Source organism: Mus musculus, chromosome 2 (genome assembly GCF_000001635.26).
Source record: "Mus musculus strain C57BL/6J chromosome 2, GRCm38.p6 C57BL/6J".
NCBI classification, from domain to species: Eukaryota; Metazoa; Chordata; class Mammalia; order Rodentia; family Muridae; genus Mus; species Mus musculus.
The window spans coordinates 24,070,978-24,096,905 of record NC_000068.7 but is presented as its reverse complement, the minus strand read 5'-3'; the positions used below and the strand labels follow the sequence as shown (position 1 = coordinate 24,096,905).

Below are 25,928 nucleotides of genomic sequence, written 5' to 3'. Positions count from 1 at the left end.
GGAAAGAGAAGGAAAAGAAGAAAAGAAAAGGAAAAGGATAAGGATAAAGGCAGAAGAGAAAAGCATTCTTTTCTCACTTGCACAATGAGAAAACCTTATCATGCTACTCTACTGGAAGCACTAGTCTCGGCCCTCCTCTTCTTCTGGGTGCCACCAGCTGTGTCTTGCCTGGCTCATCAACTCCTTCTCTGCTTCTCACCTGACTCCTCAGCTCATTCACAGCATCTGTGCAAGGCAGCAGAGCTGGTCCCGCCTCACTGCGTGCTCCCTGAGGCTGATAAAAGGTATCTGCTCCCACAGCCAGACTGGTACTAACAAAGCTTCTTCCACTTGCCTGGACGCTGATTCCTTTGCTTGTCCTCAGCTCTACATGGTGGGCTCTCTCATCATGGAGGAGGACATATACCTGGACCTCTTCCTGGATCCTTATACCATCCAGGTGAGCCTGGCAGCCACATTGCTGAGAACCAGGGCTGGTGTTGGCCTTGGGGATCTCTTTGAAATGACAAATCCACCCCAAGAGGCAGGCTATTACCCAGACCCTCCAGTTGAACTAGAGCGAGGTGACCAGGGTCGCCAATCAGACACCCTAGCCATGAAGTTAGATGACCTGGTCCTGGTGGTAAAGTGACATGCCAGCAGTTACCTCGGGTTCCAGTGCTCTTGCTTTGCTCAGTCCAGGCCAGGTATAGGACATCTGGCTTCTCAAACTAACAGTGAACAACTAAGTTTACAGATATCTGCCTGCCTCTGCCTCCTGAGTGCTGGGATTAAAGGTATAACCCAGCACTATAGAGGGTGATGCCAGCCTGGGCTACAATGAGAGCCTATCTCCAAAGCAAAACAAATATCAATTTGAAATACTTTTTAACATTTAAATCTCGGCATCTAATTTATCTGTCCTAAATTCATATAATTTTTAAGTCTTTTCTCTGATTAGAAAAAAGCCATGCAGAGTTTTTAATTAGTGTTGACTAGCCAACTAAGATTATGTTCCGATATTTACTTGCTTAGTATAAAATGTGAGTTTCCTGGGGTCATCAGGATAGCTACATAGTTAGGAGCAATTAACAATCTTGCAGACAACCTGAGTTCAGTTCCCAGCACCCATGTCTGGGAACCATGTGGCTCATGACTTTCTGTAATTTCAGGTCCAGTGAAGTCTGATGCCTCCTTCTAGATTCCTTAGGCTGCTACACTAATTGCACATATTCCCTTCACACATATACATAATGACAAAATAATAAAAATAAGTCTTTAAAAACCAAATGTGAATTTAAGACTGAAGGAACATTTCAGTCAACTGGTGCTTATGGTTAACTGATAGAGCGCAGCTGCTCTCTTTAACAGCTGAGGCAGGGGACAGCTTAGTAGGCTATAACTGAAGTAGGAAAAACATCGTATAAGTGCTTTTTCTATGTTTTAAGACCTACAAACAAAAGATTTACTTATCTTTATTTTCTGTGTATGAGTGTTTTGCCTGCATGTATGTATGTGCACCATTTGTATCCCTGATGCCCAGTAGATGAGTCCAAAAGATGATATTAGATCCCCCTGAACTGGAGTTACAGATGCTTGGGAGTAGCCATGTGGAAGCCACAAACCTGGGTCCTCTGGAAGAGCAGTCAGTGCTCTTATGCATCATCTTTCCAGCTCTAAGATACACTTTTAAGCATGCTGTAGTAGAATCTTGGTTGGTACTTTGTAGTAGGAGGCAGGGTATCAATTTAAGCAATCTTGGACCACCTTGTAGACTGAACCCATTGCCTTCCTGCCATAGTGGAATCCCACTGGTGCAAAACACCCATGTTTTGATTTCTTTTGTTTTGCAAACTGCCTAGGATGACTTTCCTCCAGCTATGTCTCAACTGTTCAGCCCAGGAGTGCCTTTAGACATGCACTCACTTCCATCTAATCCAGAGACTGTGTTTCATCCACATCTTGGTGGAGTCAAAAAGGCATCCACTGACTTTTCATCTGTGGATCTAAGCTTCTTACCAGATGAACTTACCCAAGAAAATAGAGACCAAACTGTCACTGGAAACAAGCTGGCAAGTGAGGAAAGCTGTAGGACTCGAGATCGACAAAGTCAGTTGCAGTTGCCCGATGAACATGGCAGTGAGCTGAACTTGAATAGCAACAGTTCACCAGATCCCCAGTCATGCCTGTGCTTTGATGATGCTCACTCCAACCAGCCCTCTCCAGAAACACCAAACTCCAATGCCTTACCTGTGGCATTGATAGCATCCATGATGCCAATGAACCCTGTTCCAGGATTTTCTGGAATTGTGCCTCAATTACAGTAAGTATACTTGTCTTTCAAGTGAGGGATGTGTCTAGATGCATAGTTTATATTTCAGAACATGGTAGCTAATTTCAGGATAATGGTGTAAAGCAGAGAAGTTCAGATTGCTTTATTTTTTTCGGTTATTTTTAATCTTTATTAAATTTATTAATTCACTTTATACCCCAATATCAGTTCCCCCCTCCTCCCAATACTATCTCAAGTAGATCATCTTCCCAGTCCTCCTTCCCCTTCTTCTTGGGTTATAACCAATGGTGGTCTGGTTACTTATAAAAGGAAGCACCAGTTCTTTACACATTCTTGAAAGATTGCATTGTTTCTACCAAAGCATTCAAGTTTTAACAACAGGAGTTAAGGCTGGGTAAACACAACGGAGTTTGATTTGGAAGTTTCTTTGGATTTGTGGTTTCTGTTTTGAGACATTGTTTGCTACTAGTTATAAAATTTAAGTTTTAAACCTTAACTTTAGTTATGAAATGTTATGTTAGCACACTGAGGTTTACTAGGGACCACAGTATTTTAAATTTCAAACTGAGAATTCTCCCCCTAGAAGTTGTATAAAATGTGAGTTTCCTGGGGTCATCAAGATAGCTACATAGTTAGGAGCAATTACCAATCTTGCAGACAGCCTGAGTCTATGAAACAAGTTAAAAAGTTGGTGTTAAAACTATACTTTTATGATTTTCTAACTTGACTTGTTTGTTCAGGAATGTAGTTTCCACTGCAAATCTGGCCTGTAAATTGGATCTGAGAAAAATAGCCCTGAATGCCAAAAACACAGAATATAACCCAAAGGTAAGATTCCTCCATGTCCTTTCAATCATTAATTTTTCCTTAGGTTATTTTCCTTGTACGATTTTGACGTCTCATTTCTTTATTTTCTAAAAATAAATTCTTTATTTATAAAAATAAATAAATTAAAAGTTTTGCTACTCAGAAGTTTAAGTATTTAACTTTTTAATTTTGAAGTCATTATTTTGAAGTCATTCTCCATGCTGAATAAAGCAATAATGAAGCAATCCTAAAACTGGATTTTTTTATTTAAAAAGATTTTTTACTCTGCCTGGTGGGGCACTAGCTTTCTTTAACTGCTGTGACATCTGTAGAATTTTTCTTTTTTTTTTTTTGTTTTCTTTCCTTTTTTATTGGTAATTTTATTTATTTACCTTTCAAATGTTATCTGCCTTCCTAGTTTCCCCTCTGCAAACTCCCTATCCCATCTCCCCTGCTTCTATGAGGTACCCCCACCCACCCACCCACTCCTTCCTCACTGTCCTAACATTATCCCCCATGCTGGAGAATCAAACCTCCAGAGGAATTTTATTTGTATTTTATTTTTTTATAATGTCTTGATAAATAACCAAGGCTTGGCTAGAACTTGGAATCGTCCTGCCTCTTCCCCTAGGAGCTACAGGTCTATGTAACCATGCCTGGTTAGAAATCTTGTTTTTCTAAATGCTGGCACACATAGCTGACACGTTTATGCTTTGCCATTTACAGTTTCATTTATACAAAAGGTAAACTGCTTCTAAGGTTCAAGCTTCTCTTTACTTGAAGATGATCCCATGACTCCCCACCTAAAGTTTTTCTCACTGTGTAACCAAGCCAGTCTCTAACTCATAGGAACCTCCCTGTCTGTGCCCACTGTCTACTGTTTAGTAAAATCTGTTCCTGTGTCTCACCAAGGGTAGGCACTCTGTTTTATTGCCTTGTTTGCATACAGAATTTAGATTTTTTAGCTACAGCAACATTTAATGATTTTTCAGGGCATGTACCTTGTAGAAGAAGACAAGATTTGAAGCCAAGTCCTGCACTAGGAGTATAATAATAAGCAATACCTTGCTCCTATGGAAAATAGCTCCCTGGATTCAGTGGTGGAAGACTTGAAGGGTCAAATGACAAAAGAATTGCACTAGTAGAAGAGATGGCATGCATCAAGTCTATAGATAAGCATTTGCTTTTGCTGACATCTGAGTTTAGGGCTGCTTATAAGGCAGATGCATTATAGCTTTCCCTTTTATATCTCACATCTCTGGCTCAAGTACAGATAGAAATAACTGTTCTGGGCATGGTGGTGCACACCTTATAATACCAGCACTTGGGAGGCTGAGGTAGGTATTATCTGTGAATTCAAGGTCTGTCTTTCTTCCTTCCTTTCTTTCTTTCTTTCTTTCTTTCTTTCTTTCTTTCTTTCTTTCTTTCTTTCTTTCTTGGAAACCACCTCTTTTTTTTAATTAGATATTTTCTTTATTTACATTTCAAATGCTATCCTGAAAGTTCCCTATACCCTCCCCCTGCCCTGCTCCCCTACCCACTCACTCCCACTTCTTGGCCCTAGCATTCCCCTGTACTGGGGCATATAAAGTTTGCAATACCAAGGGGCCTCTCTTCCCAGTGATGGCAGACTAGGCCATTCTTCTGCTACATATGCAGCTAGAGACACGAGCTCTGGGGGTACCAGTTAGTTCATATTGTTGTTCCACCTATAGGGTTGCAGACCCCTTCAGCTCCTTGGGTGCTTTCTCCAGCTTCTCCATTGGGGGCTCTGTGTTCCCCCTTACAGATGACTGTGAGCATCCACTTCTGTATTTGCCAGGTACTGACATAGCCTCATATGAGACAGCTATACCAGGGTCCCTTCAGCAAAATCTTGCTGGCATATGCAATAGTGTCTGGGTTTGGTGACTGATTATGGGATGGATCCCCAGGTGAAGTAGTCTCTGGATAGTCCATAGTTTAGGCTTTTCTTAAACTTGGAATCCTCCTGCCTCAGTCTCCCAAGTGCTGGAATTATAGGCATGTACCACCACATTGAACTCATATATATATTTGTTTATTCAGATGAGATCTCATGTATTTCAAACTTGCCTCAAACTTAATATGCTGCCAAGGATGACCTTGAATTTTCTTTTCCCATAGCTCCATATCCAGGGGGCTGGGATACCAAACCTGGATTATTTCTGTCTGGGCAATGAAACTCAGGGCAGCATGTGTGCTCAACAAGCACTCTGCCAATACAGCCATATCCTCGGCTCTCCATCTGTACTCTTCCTTTAGAAAAGGGATCCTGTAAGAGAAAAAGGAAGTATGTCAATGTAAATTTAACTAGTTGTAGTTTTATATCCTTACCAAGTTCTGATAACATTGGAGGTTTCTTAGTTTCTTGTCTACTAAATAAACTCAAATTAGTCTTGTTATATGTTTAAATGAGAGAAATAGAACTGGCATGGTTACTTTTAAAATGGCTGTAAAATAATCTTATAACTATAATTCTTGTTAATGTGTAGAGAACAGACCTAGACATTGTTTGTTTCTTTTTTTCCATTTAGTTTCAGTTTCCTCAAGATTTTCATATATAAAGCCCAACTCTCCAACTGGGCTAGGGGTAACTTCCAGGAGAGACTAATGCTCACATTGGCTTTGGTTTGCAGAGGTTTGCTGCAGTAATAATGAGGATCCGAGAGCCAAGGACAACAGCTCTCATCTTTAGCTCTGGGAAAGTGGTCTGTACAGGAGCCAAAAGGTATGAGGAAGAAGTTTCCACTCTTACCCTATAGGCAACTCATTATGTAAGAAAAGAAGCATAGCATTTGTGTGAAAGTTCACAGTGGGAGTAATATATTTTTCACTGCCAAACAATTAACATGTTAAAAGTTCTTAGTCTTAGAAATCTAAGCTGTATCACACCTTTATAGTCACATGTTTGGTTAAGATTCTAGGAACTTGACTATAACAACTTGCTTTTAATACAAACACATATATATTATAGATCTAACTATTACATACTCATATTCTTTATAAAATATATATGTTAAAAACAAGTTCATGCACGTTATATATAATGTTATACTATATGCATATCATTATACATGCATATATTGTATACAAAAGATATACATCTTAAGAAGGTAGAACTTTCTAAATGGGAAATTTCTTGAGCATTCACTCAGGAGGCATCTCTGAAAAGATTTCTTTCCTGGCTCTCCTGCAGAGGAAGAAGTTCCAAACTGATGATATATTTTTTTAACAAAGCTGCCAGGAGAGTTGGTGCCCTTCTGTGTCAGGTGACCAGCAAGCGCCCTTCTGAGAGGTGGTACTGATGCTCAGCTACAGGCGAACAGATGATTCACTTCCTTCTATGACCATAGCCTGCCAATGTGCTTATTTATAGCTACTTCATTTATTGAAAAAAAGTACATTGTTTACATCTATATTTCATGATCAGTGAGATTAAATACTTCTTCATAAACATGTAAAATGCTTATTATATCTTTCACCCAGTATTCTAGAGATACTTTTCCTTTGTTAACAAACTTTTATATTTTATGTATTTTATAATTTTATGTTACAAATATTTTTCCAGATTACTATTTACCATGTTTTAGAGGAGGTTTTGAAAACACAGTTGATTCATTTTTTTTTCCCTTTGCTTCATCATTTGGAATCTTGTTTGGAAAGGCATTTCCCCTTGTAGAACATGAAATAAACATTGAGTGTCAATGTTTCTCTAGTCTTTTTCATTTGGGAGAAAGAAGAGTGGAATTTTGATTCATTTTGAGCAGTGGTTCTCAACCTTTCTAATGCTGAGACCCTTTAATACAGTTCCTCATGTTGTGGTGACCCTCAAGCATAAAATTATTTCATTGCTACTTCATAGCTGTAATTTTGCTACTGTTATGAATTGCAATGTAAATATTTTTGGAGATAAAAGTTTGCTAAAGGGGTCGTTACTCACAGATTGAGATTTACTGTTCTAGAATAGGCTTTTTCTGAAGAATACTGCTGCCTGCTGGGGTAACCTGTGGCCGCTATGGCTGCCAAGAACTGGAAATATTTAAATTAATTACATAGGGTAGGTCTAGAATTTTATTTCAGTGTAAAATAATATTTTCAAACCATTATTCAATATCCAAGGGATACTTATTGAAGAGTGTGTTCTGACACCATTCTCATGATCTTTCACATTGAGTTCTTTGCAGGTGTATAGCTAAACCTCTGGGTCTTCCATTCTACTGGTCTATGAATATCTGGTCCCCCAAACCTGCATTCCTAAGTAATTATAGGACATTCATGTAAGATATATCCAGGAATGTTTATTTTAGCAGAGTTTAAAATTTAATAACTCTCTAGTAGGAGGGTATTAACTTAAGTCACAAAGTGAAATTGTATTAGCTATATACACACATTGAGCTAGAAGTAGTACCATAGTGTGTGCTTGGTTGGGGAATAGACAAAATTGTAAGTTCATTATCTAACTTTGTGAAAATGTGCTCATATCACAGACATTGTGAATATCTAGCTGAATTTGGCTTTGAAATTCAGTTGATGGTAGTGTGTTCAGGTAGAGACACTGGTTAATCTGAATCTACTTGATTCTTGAATTTTGCATAAGGAGTCATGAGTGTTTGTTCAAGAGACAGCAGCACAACTGTTCAAACTCTATAGCAATCTATTTTCTGTAATGATAAGGACAAAGGATACATGTTTGCTTAGGGCTATTTGCAGAAGGTAAAATTCAAATAATTCTTGCTACCTGTGATGAGTCTTTAGAGTTTTAAATCCATTTTCTAATGTTTATGCAACGAGTATATGTATAGACTTTGAGGTGTAGTGAAATAGAAACTTGTATGTGAAATTTACAGCAAAGTAAGCCTTCCTTTATGAAATATCTTTATTCCATGGTTAACTTGGGACATTGTTGAAGGTAGGCTCTGCCCCATGCTCCTAGAAATAAGACTCGGACTCATATTTACAAATGGCCACAAAGCTAGGCTCTACTCTGACTAAATCATGACTAAAGATGCCCATTTATTTTAACCTACATTTTGCCACATGACTAGTTACCTATGCTCAGGTACCATAGTCTGTCTCCTCACTTCCTTTAGGGTTCCTCCCTTGCCTCCTTCGCTCCTACAATTATTTCTCCTCCACATGGCTCACCTCTATTTCCTGCCTAAGCTATAGGCTATGAGCTTTTTAATTGACAGGTGAGGTATCCATACAATATACAAGATGATCTCTCTACAGGACATAGTTTTACTCAGTAGTGTCAGGAGTTAGAATTGGGTCGAGAGAAACAGGAATAATTAAAGTGAAGCACATATAACACAGTTCACATAAGAGGACAGTGAGGTACTTAGAGAATCCAACACTTCCCTTTGTCCAGGCAAGCTGAGTCACACTGGCTTTTCTTTTAGGAACTGCCAATTTACAACTTAAAGATGGAGACGCCCCACAAGGAGAGCTATGTTCCCATGATTCACTCACCAGATGTGGCCCCTGTCCAGCAGCTGCTGCTGCTCACTGCTGTTTGGGCAGTTGAACAATGTTAGATGAAAACTACAGGTTCAGTCTTAAGATTTCCATGTTCTCTGACTAGGATCTGACCATTTGAAAGATGTGGCTGTAAGTTTGGATACATTTTTCCCCCCTCATGCTGAGTATGTCTCATAGCAGTTGAGTGAGAAAGCTGAGAAAACTTGCTCAAGTTTTAAGGAATTTAAATTTGTTCTTGACAATTTGTCTGATCAAGATCGAAGTCTATCCCACTCACTTGGCACATATCTTTCTTCTGTATGTTATTTTTTTAAATGTTCTTGGTACTTATTTTTGTTCCTGTATAAATGGCTCCAGACATTTAGTCTAGGGCAGTTCTCAGGCTGTAGTGAGGACTGGAAGCACTTAGGAGGCTGTGGACAGCAGTTTGTTGGGCCCAGACAAGAGTGTCTATGTGACAGAGGGCAAACCTGGGTTATGGCTCCTCTAACAAGAGTTTAGGTCTGTGAACACACTTTGAGAAATGGTGAGTAGTTAGTTTTCCAAATAACATCTAAGACCAATAAAAGTACCCTTTAAATGAGAGATGGCCAAAGTTTTTTTGGTGGGTTAGTTGAGTTCAACTCTTATACACTGTATCAGACCTTTGATATGACATTACAGACAAAAGTATGGGAGGGAGGTCCCTCTCCTGGAACTTCTCTTACTTGTATTTTATTTTTGTAATTCTGGGGATCAAACCCAGAGCCTTGTACACATTAGGCAAGCAAAGTCATGGAGCCATAGCCCAGCTTACAGACTCATAGTTTCACTGGAAGTTGAGCGTAGGCTACAAGTGTAACACAAATAGAGGAGACAGGATGTCTAAGATGCCATTGGTCAAGCAGGTGTGGTGATGTGTGCCAGTAGTTTCTAGCATGAAAGACGGAAGCAGGAAACTTGTTACGAGTTACGCACTAGTGGCTGCAGAGCCAGACCATCTCAGAAACAACAAAAATGCCTTTCTTTAATGATGCTTGCATTTCCTCAGTGAAGAGGAGTCTCGGCTGGCAGCGAGAAAGTATGCTCGTGTGGTGCAGAAGCTCGGGTTCCCTGTCAGATTCTTCAATTTTAAAATTCAGAACATGGTTGGAAGCTGTGATGTGAAATTTCCCATCAGGCTGGAGATTTTGGCACTAACCCATCGGCAGTTCAGTAGGTATGATGGTATCAAGCTTAATCTTGTACTTACTGAGCTAAAGCAGTTAGAAAATTTAGATAAAAAAATAAGATAGCTTTCAGAGAAAATGAGCATTTACCAAAAAAAAAAAAAAAAAAAAAAAAAAAATAGAGGCTGAAGGCAGAGCGTCTGAATGGATCAAGATGCTGTGCCCAACTTCCCAAAAGTTACTGGGAAGCCAGTGTCTTGAAATAGTGATTTTCATGGAAAAGCTGCATAGTGATCACTTAAACAACTTTAGCCCACGTCTCTGATTGGGCAGCTCCACCAGGGGAGGGTCGGCTTGCAGTCCCACAAAGTTCATACCCAACTCTGGTGCTTCTTGGCTGGAGCTTTCTGTGTTCAGGTGCACTAATTTATAAAATAAGCCAAAGTGGCTTTGGAGATGGTGGTGGGAGAACTGAAGGGCTGAGGCTGTTAGATGGAGGGTAGGGAGAGAAGTGGGGAGGGGGAGAGAGGGAGAGAGAGAGAGAGAAAGAGAGAGAGAGAGAGAGAGAGAGAGAGTGAGTGTGTGTGTGTGTGTGTGTGTGTGTGTGTGTGTGTGTTAGAGAGGAGGAAAGACAGCTATGGCATAGCCTCTGAGTGTGATCATATCTAGTTGTGTTTATTTGAGAGGAGCATCTTTGTGTATGTATTTATTTAAATAATGCTGTATTTACAGTATTCCTGTCCTAAGGGAGCCTTGTAAACTCCTGGCTTCTTTAATCCTAATCTCCACAGCCAGAGTGGCTCCCTGTCCTCAGCTCAGCCCTCAGAGAGGGCAGCTCAGGCTTCAGGGGTCACAGTACCTCTTGAATACACACTGGGGCCAAACTCCTAACCTATTGTAGGATAGCAGATGCTTTTCCATTTTCTTGATTACTTCAGGCTCATTCCATCCTTCTCCCTCCTTTGGGAGTGAAAAGTGAGTCTGGTCAACTATGTGGGTAAGGACAGTGGGAGGGGTCTTTGATAGCTTTCCTTGTAGACCGAACCCCAACAGAAGTTTAAAGTATCTGGACTTTTCTTAACTGTCAAACTATAGTTCATTCCTAGATCTAGCTTGGACAATTCCTTCTCCTTCCTCCTAATTATTTTCATTTCCTCTTCCATACAACTTGCTTATTGAGTAACTATGCTATCTCTTATTATTATTACTTTTTTATTTTTCAAAAGTCTGAGCTTTGTGAATAGCTTTGTCCCTTCCTTACACAATATACATTGCCTCTAGGTGTGTTTTCTTCTTCAACCCAGGGATAATTTATAAACTTAGTACATACTCAATTTTTTATACTTCATTTTAAAATATGCAAACACTGCCATTTTATTGTTGAGAATCTTGAGCCACAGGTCTCCAGCTCCCTTCTTAGAACACACGAATGAGCTCCATCTCAACTCAAAGCATGGCTGAGGTAGACTCCTGGTTCTCCTTTCAGGCCACTTGGGGCTTGACATGCTGTGTGCAATTCATCTTCCTTCTTCCCTTCCTTTCTCAATGGCATGCAGAGGGATCACAGTAGACAGTGACAGTCACCTGTCACCATTTTCACTTTTTAAAAACAAAACTGCCGGAAGAATAAGAGTAGAGTCAGTTGCTTGGCTTATATCTTCCAAAAGCAGTCCATCCCAGTCTTGTGTTCCCAACCAGCCAGATTTATGGGCCCAGTCACTTTTGCTGTGTCTGTCTGGAAGGTATCCTTTGTCTTCCTGAAACTGTTTGTTTCCAGTTTCACTCTGGCCTCCCTCAGAAGCACTCTGTCAGGCTTTCATCCACAGAATACAGATGTCAATACCAGAGTGTGTATATTCTTAACATTGGGAGCCTTAAGGGACTTTTCTAAGCAGAGAAAGAGATTTCTTCTTAGCTCTTTTTCTCAATGCCCAGAGCTTTCGGGAAACATGACACCCATCACTCATGATCAGGTCAAGAGTAATTTAAGGTCTGAAAATTTGCATTTCAACATATAATTCAGTCCTGGTTTTAAAATAAGGTCTGGCTATGTAACACAGGCTGGTCTCACAATATAGCGATCCTCTTGTCTCAGCCTCCTGAGTGTTAGGATTATAAGCATGCACAACCGGGTTCAGGGGGTGGGGGAGGCTGTTAAAGCCAGTGCCTTCTGTCTCTTAGGCAAGGGCTCTACCACCTACCTACATTACTAACATAGTTTCCCCCTTGCTACCTTCTCTATCAATCTATATTACAATCCTCTTTATAGCTTTTTGTGAGCATTTCCACTTTAGTTTTAAACTAAGAAAATATGCTAATAAGTACTTGTTAAGGGTCTAAAATCCAGGTGAGTATTGTGTAGTAGCTGATAAGGTACTACTGGCCACCTATGCAGCCTTAGTCCCTTGACCATCTGGAGTTGGCTGACTAAAATAAAGACAAATTGTCAATGTTAGTCATGAACTGTGGTAGGCACTATGGAGCTGAGACAGCTCTATGTGCTATGGGACTATGAACAGCTCTATGTGCTATGGGACTATGAACAGCTCTATGTGCTATGGGACTATGAACAGGGCGTGTTGTGTTACTGTGGATCTAGAGAGTCGGAAAAGTGCTTCTGGAGAGGTGTTACTGCAAGGTGATTCAAGGGTAAACTGGCCAAGAAATTGTCATGTATTTGAAGATCAGCTTCTCTTGGGTGGTCTGTGCCCTTTGTCCTTTCTGTTTCAGTTCTTATTTACACTGATACGTGAGTAAGAAATGCATCTCTAATCAGGAGTTCATTGTGCTTGTCACTTTAAAAACATAGTTTGGGAAGCGACCTTCACACTCTTCAGGACAATTCCTTTTCTGTCTCCAGCAAGGGCTTCTACAGTTTTATTGGTTGAAGAACTGTGGGCATTGTCAGTGTGGCCTGGTTCATCCTCTTTGTAAACATGGAGATTCAGGCAGATCCTAATGTGCTTACTTTCTTTATACCTATTCTCCATGAGCCATTACTTGGAGAACAGTTGTATTTTTGTACACTCTCTGGGGGTGACATCTCAACTATTTCCATGGCTCTGTGCCCTGGAATGTGAAGACTTAGTTCTTAAGACCTATCCTTTGTTCCATGACGATCCAGCATATTTTTCTAGTAAATCTTTGTGATTTACTACTTACAGGAATAAATTGTTAACTTTACATGTTTGGTATAGTGTAACTGGTTCCTTTGTATAGCAGCTGTCCAAAGACAAGTACATGCGATCTTAAACTATTTTTTTTTTTTGGTTTTATTTGTTAAAAATGTTCACCAGTTTATAAATGCATACAAAATGTGCATATTATTGGGAACTCAGAAATTTCAGAAAAACATTTACATACTGTTACTGGCAAGCTTTAGCTCACTGTAACAATCAGAGAGTATTTAACTAACAAGATCTTCAAGTATCAAACCTGATGCTGAAAGTTAACCTCAATTTCTAATCATCTAGGGTGGCTAACAAATGTGAGAAACATTAATCAAAAATTAGCTCTTTTTTTCAAAATCTCATAAAAATATTTTTATTGGATATTCTCTTTATTTACATTTCAAATGTTATCTCCTTTCTCAATTCTGCCCCCCTTCTTGGAGCCCCCCTATCCCATCCCTCCTCCCCCTGCTTCTATGAGGGTGCTCCTCCACACATCCACCCACTCTTGCCTCTCCCCTCTCCATTCCCCTACATAGGGCATTTATCAAGCCTTCATGGACCATGGTCCTCACTTTCCATTGATACCCGATGAGGCCATCTTCTACTACATATGCGGCTGGAGCCATGTGTTCTCCTTGGTTGGTGGCTTAGTCCATGGGAGCTCTGGGGGGGGGGGGTCTGGTTGATTGATACTGTTGTTCTTCCTTTAGGGTTGCAAACCCCTTCAGCTCCTTCAATCCTTTCTTTAACTCCTCCATTGGGGACCCTGCACTCAGTTCAAATGTTTGGCTGCTAGCATCTGCCTCTGTATTGGTAAGGCTCTGGCAGAGCCTTTCAGGAGACAGTTATATTAGGCTCCCTTCAGCAAGCATTTCTTGGCATCCACAATAGTGTCTGGGTTTGGTGAAAGTCTACGGGATGAATCCCCAGGTGGGACAGTCTCTGGATGGCCTTTCCTTCAGTCTCTGCTCTAGACTTTGTCTTCATAATTATTCCCATGAGTATTTTGTTCCCCTTTCTAAGAAGGACAAAAGAACCCACACTTTGGTCTTCCATCTTCTTGAAGTGTCATGTGGTCTGTGAATTGTATCTTCCGAAATTTTGTACTAATATCCACTTATCAGTGAATACATACTATGTGTATTCTTTTGTGATTGTGTTTCCTTACTCAGGATGATATTTTCTAGTTATATCAATTTGCCTAAGAATTTCATGAAGTCAATGTTTTTAAGAGCTATGCTGTTGTGTATATGTACCACATTTTCAGTATCCATTTCTCTGTTGAAGGACATCTGGGTTCTTTCTAGATTCTGGCTACTATAAATAAGGCTGCTATGAACATAGTGGAGCATGCGACCTTGTTATATGTTGGAGAATCTTTTGGGTATATGCCCAGGAGTGGGACAGCTGGGTCCTCAGATAATACTGTGTCCAATTTTCTGAGGAACTGCCAGACTGATTTCCAGAATGGATGTACCAGCTTGCAATCCCACCAACAATGGAGGAGTGTTCCTCTTTTTCCTGATCCCAGCCAACATCTACTATTACCTGAGTTTTTGATCTTAGCCATTCTAATTGGTGTGAGGTAGAATCTCAAAGTTGTTGTGATTTGCATTTCCCTAATGACCAAGGATGTTTAACATTTCTTAAGTGCTTCTCAGCCATTCCATATCCCTCAGTTGAAAATTGTTTTTGTTTAGCTCTGTACCCCAATTTTAATAGGGTTATTTGACTCTCTGAAGTCTTAACTTCTCGAGTTCTTTGTATATATTGGATATTAGCACTCTATCTGATGTAGGATTGGTAAAGATCTTTCCCCAATTTGTTTGTTGGCATTTTGTCCTATTGACAAGTTTCCTTTGCCTTACAGAAGCTTTGCAATTTTATGAGGTCCCATTTGTCAGTTCTTGATCTTAGAGCATAAGTAATTGGTGTTCTGTTCAGGAAATTCCCCCCTTTACCTATGTGTTTATGGCTCTTCCCCACTATATATATATGAATATAAAAGTTTCAGTGTCTCTGGTGTCTCTGGTTCATTGATCCACTTAGACTTGAGCTTTGTACAAGGAGATAAGAATGGATCAATTCACATTCTTCTAAAGGCTAACTGCCAGTTGAGCCAGCACCATTTGTTGAAAATGCTGTCTTCTTTCCACTGGATGGTTTTAGCTCCATTGTCAAAGATCAAGTGAGCATAGGTGTGTGGGTTCTTTTCTGGGTCTTCCATTCTATTCCATTGATCTACCTGTCTGTCACTGTACCAGTCCCATGCAGTTTTTATCATAATTTCTCTGTAGTACAGCTTGAGGTTGGGGATGATCATTCCACCAGAGGTTCTTCTATTTTTTGAGAAGAGTTTTTGCTATCCTTGGTTTTTTGTTATTCCAGATGAATTTGCAAATTGCCCTTTCTAATTCTGTGAAGAATTGAGTTGGAATTTTGGTGGGAATTGCATTGAACCTGTAGATTGCTTTAGGGAAGATAGCCATTTTTGACTATATTAATCCTGCCAATCCATGAGCGTGGTAGATTTTTCCATCTTCTGAGATCTTCTTCGATTTCTTTCTTCAGAGAGTTGAAGTTCTTGTCATACAGCTCTTTCACTTGCTTGGTTAGAATTACACCAAGGTATGTAATATTATTTGTGATTATTGTGAAGGGCATCATTTCCATAATTTCTTTCTCAGCCTGTTTATTCTTTGAGTAGAGGAAGGCTACTGATTTGTTTGAGTTAATGTTATATCCAGCCACTTAGCTGAAGTTGTTTATCAGGTTTAGGAGTTCTCTGGTGGAATTTTTAGGGTCACTTAAGTATTCTATCATATCATCTGCAAATAGTGATATTTTGACTTCTTCCTTTCCAATTTGTATCCCTTTGACCTCCTTGTGTTGTCTAATTGCTCTGGCTGGGACTTTGAGTACTGCATTAAATAGGTAGGGAAAGAGTGGACAGCTTTGTCTAGACCCTGATTTTAGTGGGATTGTTTCAAGTTTCTCTCCATTTAGTTTGATGTTAGGTACTGGTTTGCTGTATATTGCTTTTATTTTTATTTTTATGTTTAGGTATGAACCTTGATTTCCTGATCTTTCCAAGACTTTTAACATGAAGGGATGTTGAATTTTGTCAAATGCTATTTCAGCATCTAATGAAATGATCATGTGTTTTTTTTCTTTGAATTTGTTTATGCAGTGGATTACATTGATGGATTTCCATATATTGAACCATTCCTGCATCCCTGGGATGAAGCCTACTTGATCATGATCGATGATCGTTTTGATGTGTTCTTAGATTAAGTTTGCGAGTATTTTATTGAGTAATTTTTCGTTGATATTCATACGGGAATTTGGTCTGCAGTTCTCTTTCTTTGGTCTTTGTGTGGTATAGGGATAAGCATAATTGTGGCATCATAGAATGAATAGGGTAGTGTTCCTTTTGTTTCTGATTTGTGGAATAGTTTGAAGAGTATTGGTATTAGGTCTTCTTTGAAAGTCTGATAGAATTCTGCACTAAACCCATGATCCTGGGCTTTTTTTTTTTTTTTGGTTGGGAGACTATTAATGACTGCTTCTATTTCTTTAGTGGTTATAGGACTGTTTAGATGTTTTATCTAATCCTGATTTAACTTTGGCACCTGGTACCTGTCTAGAATATTGTCCATTTCTTCCAGATTTTCCATTTGTGTTAAATATAGGCTTTTGTAATAGGATCTGATGATTATTTGAATTTCCTCAGTTTCTGTTGTTATATCTAACTTTTCATTTCTGATTTGTTAATTTTGATACTGTCTCTGTGCCCTCTAGTTTGTCTGGCTCATGGCTTATCTATCTTGTTGATTTTTCTCAAAGTTTTGTTGATTCTTTGTATAATTCTTTTTGTTTCTATTTGGTTGATTTCAGCTCTGATTTTGACTATTTCCTGCTGTCTATTCTTCTTGGGTGTATTTGCTTCATTTTGTTCTAGAGCTTTCAGGTGTTCTGTCAAGCTGCTATTGCAAGCTCTCTCTAGTTTCTTTTAGATGGCACTTAGAGGTATGAGTTTTCCTCTTAGGACTGCTTTCTTTGTGTCCCTTAAGTTTTAGTACGATGTGTTCTAAAAAGTCTTTATTTCTTTATTTCTTCCTTGATCATGTTATCATTGGGTAGCATGTTGTTCAGTTTCAATGTATATGTGAGCTTTCTGTTGTTTATGTTGTTATTGAATACCAGCCTTAGTCTGTGGTGATCTAATCGGGCACATTGGATTATTTCAGTCTTCTTTTATCTGTTGAGGCCGTTTTGTGACCAATTATATGGTCAATTTTGGAGAAGGTCCCATGAGGTGCTGAGAAGAAGGTACATTCTTTTGCTTTAGGATGAAATGTTCTAATATGTCAGATCCATTTGGTTCAGAACTTCTGTTAGTTTCACTCTGTCTCTGTTTAGTTTCTGTTTCCAGGATCTGTCCATTGGTGAGAGTTTGGTGTTGAAATCTTCCACTATTACTGTGTGGGATGTGATGTGTGCTATGAGCTTTAACAAAGTTTCTTTTATGAATGTGGGTGCCCTTGCATTTGATACATAGGTGTTCAGAACTGAAAGTTCATCTTGGTAGATTTTTCCTTTGACCATTATGAAATGTACTTTCTTATCTTTTTTGATAACTTTGGTTGAATGTTGATTTTATTCCATATCGGAATGGCTATTCTAGTTTGTTTCTTGGGACCATTTGCTTGGAAAATTGTTTTCCAACCTTTTACTCTGAGACAGTGTCTGTCTTTGTCACTGTTTTTGTTTCCTGTATGCAGCAAAATGCTGGGTCCTGTTTACATGTCCAGTCTATTAGTCTATATCTTTTTATGGGGAAATTGAATCCATTTTCTAAAAAGATATTAAGGAACAGTTATTGTTACTTCCTCTTATTTTTGTTGTTTTGTGTGGCTATCTTCTTTTGGGTTTATTGGAAGATTATTTTCTTGGATTTTCTACAGTGTAGTTTCCCTCCTTGTGAGGTGTTTTTCATCTCTTATCCTTTGTAGGGCTGTGTGGAGCTGAGGGGTGTAGGGGAAGAGGGGGGTGAGGGAGAGAGCACACATCTGGCCAGAGTTCCTGTGCTCTGAGCAGGCAGACACAGCAGGACTGCTGGACCCTTTCCACTCAGCCCTGGATGGGCATCTGGCTGTGTTAAGCCACTGACCCAACTCGGCGGGGGTTGGACAAGGAGCAGCCCCTGTACCAGGTTCTCAGTCTCAGTCATTCCCTGCTGGATACTGCAGAGGAGATGAGAACAGAATAGGGTCCCTGGAGCAGCACCAGGCCCTGGAGATATGGAAAGAGAGGGGAGTGAGAGGTTTCCATGCAGGTGAGAGTTCTTAGTCTGGTCCTTGATGAACAGAAACAGGCTATGATTTTAGAGCTTTATTGTAGAAAGGCAGGAGTAAAGAGAGAAGGTAAAAGAGAGAGAGAGACCGGCAATGGCCAAAAGGAGAAAAGGGGGAAAGAGAGAAACTGAAGAAAGGATAGAGAGTAAGAAGTTAGAGAGAGTAAGAAGTTAGAGAGTAAGAGAGAGAGGAGAGAAAGAGTAAGAGGGAGAGTAAGGAAAGTAAAAGCTTAAGATAGCGAGGAGGGGCCAAGCAGCCCCTCATATAGTGGGCTTTGTTATCTTGCTGTTGCTATGTAATTGGGGAGGAGTCTATCCTGAAGGCCAGAAGCTTGGGACATTGTGTATGTGACTAAAAGACACATTTCTCCTGTGGGGGCTGTGGGGGCGCTAACTTTGACAGGAGCCAGGGGTCCAGGAGACATGAAGGAACAGTTACCATCCCATGTAGATGAATTATCACCACCAGGTTCTACCAGGGTTCAGACCTCAGCTCGACTGGAGACCAAGCTGTCTGGGGCTGGATTTGTGGAAAGATATTGTGTAAATTTGGTTTTGTCATGGAATATCTTGTTTTCCCCATCTATGGTAATTGAGAATTTTGCTGGGTATAGTAGCCTGGGCTGGCATTTGTGTTCTCTTAGGGTCTGTACAATATCTGCCCAGGATCTTCTAGCTTTCATAGTCTCTCGTGAGAAGTCTGATATAATTCTGATTGGTCTGCCTGTATATGTTACTTGACCTTTTCCTCTTACTACTTTTAATATTCTTTCTTTGTTTAGTGCATTTTGTGTTTTGATTATTATGTGACAAGAGAAATTTCTTTTCTGGTCCAGTCTATTTGGAGTTCTGTAGGGTTCTTGTATGTTCATGGGCATCTCTCTCTTTAGGTTAGGGAAATTTTATTCTAAAATTTTGTTGAAGGTATTTACTGGCCCTTTAATTTGGGAATCTTGGCTCTCTTATCTTTAGGTTTGGTCTTCTCGTTGTGTCCTGGATTTCCTAGATGTTTGGGGTTAGGAACTTTTTGCTCTTTGCATTTTCTTTGAGTGTTGTGTCAAAGTTTTCTATAGTATCTTCTGCACCTGAGATTCTCTCTTCTATCTTTTGTATTCTGTTGGTGTTGCTTGCATCTATGACTTCTGATCTCTTTTCTAGGTTTTTCTAACTCCAGGGTTGTCTCCCTTGTGGTTTCTTTATTGTTTCTATTTCCATTTTTAGATCTTGGATGGTTTTGTTCATTTTCCTTTCCCTGTTTGATTGTTTTCTTCTATAATTCTTTAAGGGATCTTTTTGTTTCCTATTTAAGGTCTTCTAGCTGTTTACTTCTATTTTCTTATATTTCTTTAAAGGAGTTAGCTATATCCTTCTTAAAGTCCTCTATCATCATCATGAGAAGTGATTTTAGATCTGAATTTTGATTTTCCAGTGTGATGGTGTATCCAGGACTTGGTATGGTTGGAGAGTTGGGTTCTGATGATGCCGAGTAACCTTAGTATCTGTTGCTTATGTTCTTTAGTTCCCCCCCCCCCCCACACACACACACCATCTGATTACCTCTAGTGCTACCTGCCCTTCTGACTGGAGCCTATCCTTTCTGCGATCCTTATTGTGTCAGAACTCTTCTAGTCCAGTTGTCTCTGTGATCCTGTGACTCTGTGATCCCATGATCCTGGGTATGTTAAAGTGCCTGGGAGTGGAGCTTTCTCTTTGTATTGTGGGACTGGCTGTGGAGTTCAAGCCCAAGGTCTGCTCAGGGTGCCTGCTCAGACCGGAAGGAATCCATGCCACTGGTCAGGTGGGGTTCCTGGGTCCCTGGATCCTACTGGTCCCAGTTACTCCCAGTGTTGGGACAGATGTTGAGTCCTCACCTCTGGTTCTATGACCCTGGGCTTGTTAAGAGAACCTGGGAGTGGAGCTTCCTCTGGGTGTTGTGGGGCTGGCTGTGGAGTTCAAGTCCAAGGTCTGCTCAGGGCACCAGCCCAGAACTGGAAGCCAAAAGTTAGCTGGTCATGATGGCCTGAAATCCTAGAACTCAGGAAGCTGAGGCAGGAAGACCACAAGATCAAGGTCAGCCTGAGCTATGCATAGCAAGTACTGGATCAATCTTAGAAACATACAAGGAGGCCTTACTTAAGAAACCAATAAAATGTAATCGTTCTAGAGACAGTCTTACTATGTAGCCCAGACTTGTCTTAAACTCTCAATTCTCCCTTGGTCTCATGAGTGCTGGGATTTACAGGCATTAGCAGTCAATCCCCACTCACTAAAAGCTCTTGTTTTTTAATGTCTTAAGTGTTACAGTTAGGGCCAGGATTGTAGCCCAGTGTCATGGCACTTCCCTAAAATGTGTAGGGCTCTGGGTTTAGTCCTAGTATAAAAACAAAATTTACACTCAAAACACTATTCTTGCTGAGAGAACTAAGAAGAGGCTTTTACTAAAATGGTACTTTCTACAACTGTGAGGTGAGATTTAACATGTGGGATCTTGAATGTTCTGGAAAACCAGTGAATGGCAATCCTATTTATCATTTTCTCTGTCTCAGCAGTTATGAACCTGAACTTTTCCCCGGCCTTATTTATAAGATGGTAAAACCACAGGTTGTGTTGCTAATCTTTGCATCTGGAAAAGTTGTGTTAACAGGTAAGTTCTAAGGCTACTATCCCACTGCATAAAATGCAAAGCTGTGTGCATGCTTCACTACTCCTTCATGGAATTGTATGCATTCCATTTATAATGGGTAATTTTTGCTATACTGGAGAGAAAAATTATATATCTCTCAGATCTCAATTCCTAAAATTCATATTACTTGATGTGTTTTTATATCTTGCCATATTGCTTTATATCAACCATCATCACACATGCAGCTTAACTTGTTACTTGATCTCTTCAAGGAGGATTTTAATAAAGTTGTACAATGTTCTAAGGCAGGGACTGACACATCTTCTCTGTAAAGAGCCAAACACTAAACATTTACTCTGATAGACCTGGTATCATAAAGAGGCTTTGGACTGTGAATTATGTGACTACGATTTAAAAGTGCCACATAATGGTAGTGTTATATTTTCTCCTAATCACTTAAAGATGTAGAAGTCATTCTTGTCCATTAGCTGACAAAATATAGTCAGTACACTGTTTTTGCCAGCTGTATTGCTTTTTCTTACTCCTGTTTTAACAGGTTAGTGAATCAAATGTGTCTTCCCATTGCCAGATATGTCTATGCTCCCTTGTGTTTGTGATGTATAAATGGGAAAAGCACTTGACTACTTGGTTTGAGAATTATTGGTATAAGTGATCAGAAGTTAAACTTTCATTTATTACTGTTTTAAATTCTTTGAGCATAAATTTCCAAGTTCCTTTAAAGGCATCTACAGTATATTCTCCTATAATCAAACCTTCCTTCTAAATAGTTTATCAAGACTTCCAGTAGTATTTTAAAAATTGTACAGAAGGCTGGGTATTGTGGCACTATCTTTTAATCCATGTACTTGGGTAGCAGAGGCAGGAAAATCTATACAAATAAGAGGTCATTCTAGTCTACATAGTTCCAGGCCACCAACCAGGGTTACATAGCAAGATCCCATCCCCAATACTGCCACACACAGCTTGGCTAGTTCAGGTAATTGTATTGCTGGTTGGTAGGGCAGGAGATGAATTCACAAATCTGATATCCAAATGACAGACTCTTAATTTTGGGTACCTACCATGTACCTGTCCTGTGTTAGAATGCAAATACCCATCTGGCAGCAACACAGCCCTTTGGAGATGGAGTTATGATGCAGTGAATCTCATTAAAACAGAAGTTAAGCCAGGTGTACTTAAACTGACCACCCAGTGTCCCTAATCCTGCCATATGCTCTTCAAGGATAATAAAGTGGCCTGTGGTTTTGAAAAGTTTTGGTTTTGAAAAGCCTTCACACAAACATTAGTGCACATAACTCTCTCACTAACCTATCAGAAAGGATGCTGTCTTTCTGGTAAGGAAACTGAAACTTGGAGGTCAGGTGAGATGCTTACGTTTGCAAAGTTTAGTGAGTAATAGAGCTGGCATTTGAGCTCTTACTCAACCATTTTCAAAGCCAGCCCTTTCTCAGTACAGCAGGCCACATCTTGCTATCTTAGTGGCCAGGATTAGAGATAATGTGGATCCCAAAAGGGGCTCTCATCATAGAAAACAGAAAAGGGATAGTAAACTCTACTTAAAATAGCAGGGTCACCTAGTTGGGGCTGTTGCTATAAGGTAGTGGTTTTCAATATTGGTTGTTAATTAGACTATGAGACTATGATGGTTTGTATATCCTTGGACCAGGGAGTGGCACCATCTGAAGGTGTGGCCTTGTTGGAATAGGTGTGACCTGGTTGGAATGGGTGTGTCACTGTGGGTATAAGATCCTCACCCTAGTTGCCTGGAAGTCAGTCTTCCACTAGCAGCCTTTGGATGAAGACATAGAATTCTCAGCTCCTAACTAAGACAGAAGTTGGTACTCTTAACCACTGAGCCATCTCTCCAGTCCAACTTCTGCAATAAATGCAATTAATCCAAGTCTCTTCACCTTAGCCTCAGGCAGACTTTTCAGACAAGGGTAAAAAGTAGCCACATTCTTCACCAAAATACCACAAAACCAGTCTTTATACCACATCCTGAAGTTCTTCTCTTTTGAAATCTCTTGGGCCAGGTCAACACAGTTCAAACCACTCCCAGCAACAAAGTCTTCCATATTCCTACTAGGATGACCCATTAAGCCCCATTTAAAGAATTCCACTGCTTTCCAAATACAAAGTCCCAAAATCCACATTCTTTCAAATAAAAGCATGGTCAGGCCTATCACAGCAATACCCCACTCCCAGTACCAACTTCTTTATTAGTTAGGGTTTTACTGCTGTGAACAGACACCATGACCAAGGCAAGTCTTATAAAAAACAACATTTAATTGGGGCTGGCTTACAGGTTCAGAAGTTCAGTCCATTATCATCAAGGTGGGAGCATGGCAGTATCCAGGCAGGCATGGCACAGGAGGAGCTGAGAGTTCTATGTCTTCATCCAAAGGCTGCTAGTGGAAGACTGATTTCCAAGCAACTAGGGTAAGGATCTTATACCCACACCCACAGTGACACACCCATTCCAACCAGGTCACACCTATTCCAACAAGGCCACACCTTCAGATGGTGCCACTCCTTGGTCCAAGGATATATAAACCATCACAGAGACTAAGGTTTCCTTTGATGTCCATACCTTACTTAGTAAGGAAATATTGAATTAAGTCTGAGGCACAGTTGGAAGGAGAAGATTCTACTTAGAATGTAAAGGGCCCTGGGTCTGATCCTCATCACTAGAACTAGCACTAACTTGATAAAATCTTGTTTGAACATGTGAGAATGAGTAAAGATGGCACTTGGTTGATGGCTTCTAGTGTAAAGGAAGGAATACTGGCTGCATGTCTCCCTCATAGCTGCTGTTTTATGATTTTTTTTTGCCTTGTTTTTGAAATAGGATTGGCTGTGTTGCTCAGGATGGCTTTGATCTTATGATCCTCCTGCTCCGGCCTTCCAAGTGATAGATATAACATACATTTAGGTGTTTTTACTGTTTCTTCCATTAACCCCCTTTCTTCTTAGCTTTCTGCTCACAAATATACCAGATACTTATTCCTGTTTAGCTGAAGCTCCATACTCACATAAAATCTAGTTCCTAACATTCACTGGGTTGTCCTCTAATATTCACTGGGTTGTCCTCTAACATTCACTGGGTTGTCCTCTAACATTCACTGTGTTGTCCTCTATCTACTTTCAATGGTGGAGAGTGTGATGATTGATGATTGATACTTGGTGAGAGGTGAATAGGAGCTGATTGACACTTCTCAAGAGAGTGTCTAATCTGATTTTAGTTCTATAAGTCCATATCAGTCATGTCATGTCATATCATATCAAGTTGTGTCATGTGTAGTGACATGCCATGCCTTATATCATATAATCATAGTTAACAACTGATGACACCTAAGACTCTAAGAATAAAAATGGTATAAAATTTTTCCTCTAATTACTTCCTAGCATTAAAACTGGAAACTCTTAAGATGACTCTACCTAGCTTAGTACATTGAAAACAAGACACTAGCCAGAAGTTAGTGGATCCACAGTAGTTATTTCTGCTGGTAGTTGGTTTGGATACAGGAGATGAGGGTGTCAGTTGCATCCATATCTCTACTAATCCCTGTATGACTAAAGACAAGATTCACAGAGAGGGAAAATTAAGGGAACTCCTGCCCTAGGACATGTGTTTTAGAGAGACTATAGCTATAGTGCCCTTTTTCCAATTCTTTTCTGTATTACAAAGAAATGCTACTCACTGTAAACAACTAAGGAGGTGTCATCTTGAAACCAATCACAAAATTGGGCATCCTTATAATCCCAGAACTGGGAAGGCAGACACAGATGGGTCTGTTCTGAGGCCACCCTGGGATATTTAACTAGAGCATTTCCCAAAATAAAAGAGGCAGCAATTGAACATGGCAAAATGAAATTTTAGCATGAAAAATTTGTGGTGTTCTTATATTAAAGATTATATACACTTGGATTTTTTTTATAGGTGCCAAAGAGCGTTCTGAGATCTATGAAGCATTTGAAAACATGTATCCTATTCTAGAAAGTTTTAAGAAAGTCTGAGTGCATCTCTGGGCTTCAAGCAATAATTTGGATATGTGATTAAGCACAGCAGAGAGAGCTGATTTCTTCTACACATGGCTCTAGAAGCATCCTTTGTTTTCTAGCAGCCATGGGTCTCTATTATTATGATAATTGATTATGCCTTTTTGTTTGATTTTGCCTTGTTTTGGAAACAGGGTCTGCTACGTAACCTAAAATGTAGTTTGATTTATTACAAAATGATTCTGTGTGAATAGCCATGATTAAGAAATGAAAATTTCTTACTCAAAATGAGTATTGTATGTTATTTAATTATAAAAAATAAGAACAAGTAAACCTATTTCAGAATTTGAAATATGTCAGGCCTTGCTAGTGTGAGGCATTAAGACCATGCTTTATTTTTTTAAGTATGTAATATATTAGTACATAGAAATTTCAAGTGAATGCATATCTTGATATTACCTGTAATGTAACAGCTATCAATAAAAACTCATGTTTAATTTCTTTTCATTTCAAGTATAGAAGAGACAGCATCCAGACCTTTTGGTAATGGATACTGGGAAATCACTGGGGTGAACCAATGAAATATCCCAAACCTTAAAATCCATTGTTTGAAATAAAACTGCTTTCCAGCAGCCACCAGCCTGTTACTCTGATATTATGCTGATGACTTTGTGGGTTTTGGTTGGTTGTTTTTGACATGTTTTACAAATACTCTACTATGTAGTCCAGAGTACTCTTTGACTCATTACGTTTTAAAATCTTAAACTTTCAGGACTCATTCTTGTTTGGGAAAGCTATTTGGAAAGTGTCATGGGAAGCTTCAGCTTTTTTCATCATTAATTAATTAACTTATTAAGTTTATATCCTGGTTGTAGCCCATTTGTCCTTTCCTCCCAGTCTCTCCCTTACAAGCCCTTATCCCTGCCAGATGTGGTGGTGCACGCCTTTAATCCCAGCACTCGGGAGGCAGAGGCAGTCGGATTTCTGAGTTCGAGGCCAGCCTGGTCTACAAAGTGAGTTCCAGGAC

The 25,928-nt window shown here is 39.7% G+C and overlaps 1 protein-coding gene across 3 annotated transcripts; it reads left to right on the top strand.

The window, feature by feature from the left end:
* Positions 1-310: 310 nt before the first annotated feature.
* Tbpl2 (TATA box binding protein like 2) lies at positions 311-25,540 on the top strand. Of its 3 annotated transcripts, none has more exons than NR_110359.1 (7): positions 311-439; positions 1,842-2,302; positions 3,013-3,100; positions 5,737-5,828; positions 9,612-9,775; positions 20,808-20,902; positions 24,843-25,540. NR_110359.1 is itself a non-coding variant. In NM_001289689.1 (7 exons), the coding sequence occupies exons 1-7, from the start codon at positions 371-373 to the stop codon at positions 24,917-24,919; spliced, it is 1,050 nt and encodes a 349-aa protein (NP_001276618.1). In that variant the 5' UTR covers positions 311-370; the 3' UTR covers positions 24,920-25,540. The 3 variants fall into 3 exon arrangements, 2 of the variants coding, with proteins under 2 accessions (NP_001276618.1, NP_951014.1); NM_001289689.1 differs by having other exon boundaries at positions 9,612-9,779; NM_199059.2 differs by having other exon boundaries at positions 9,612-9,779; positions 20,805-20,902.
* The last annotated feature ends 388 nt before the right edge of the window (positions 25,541-25,928 follow it).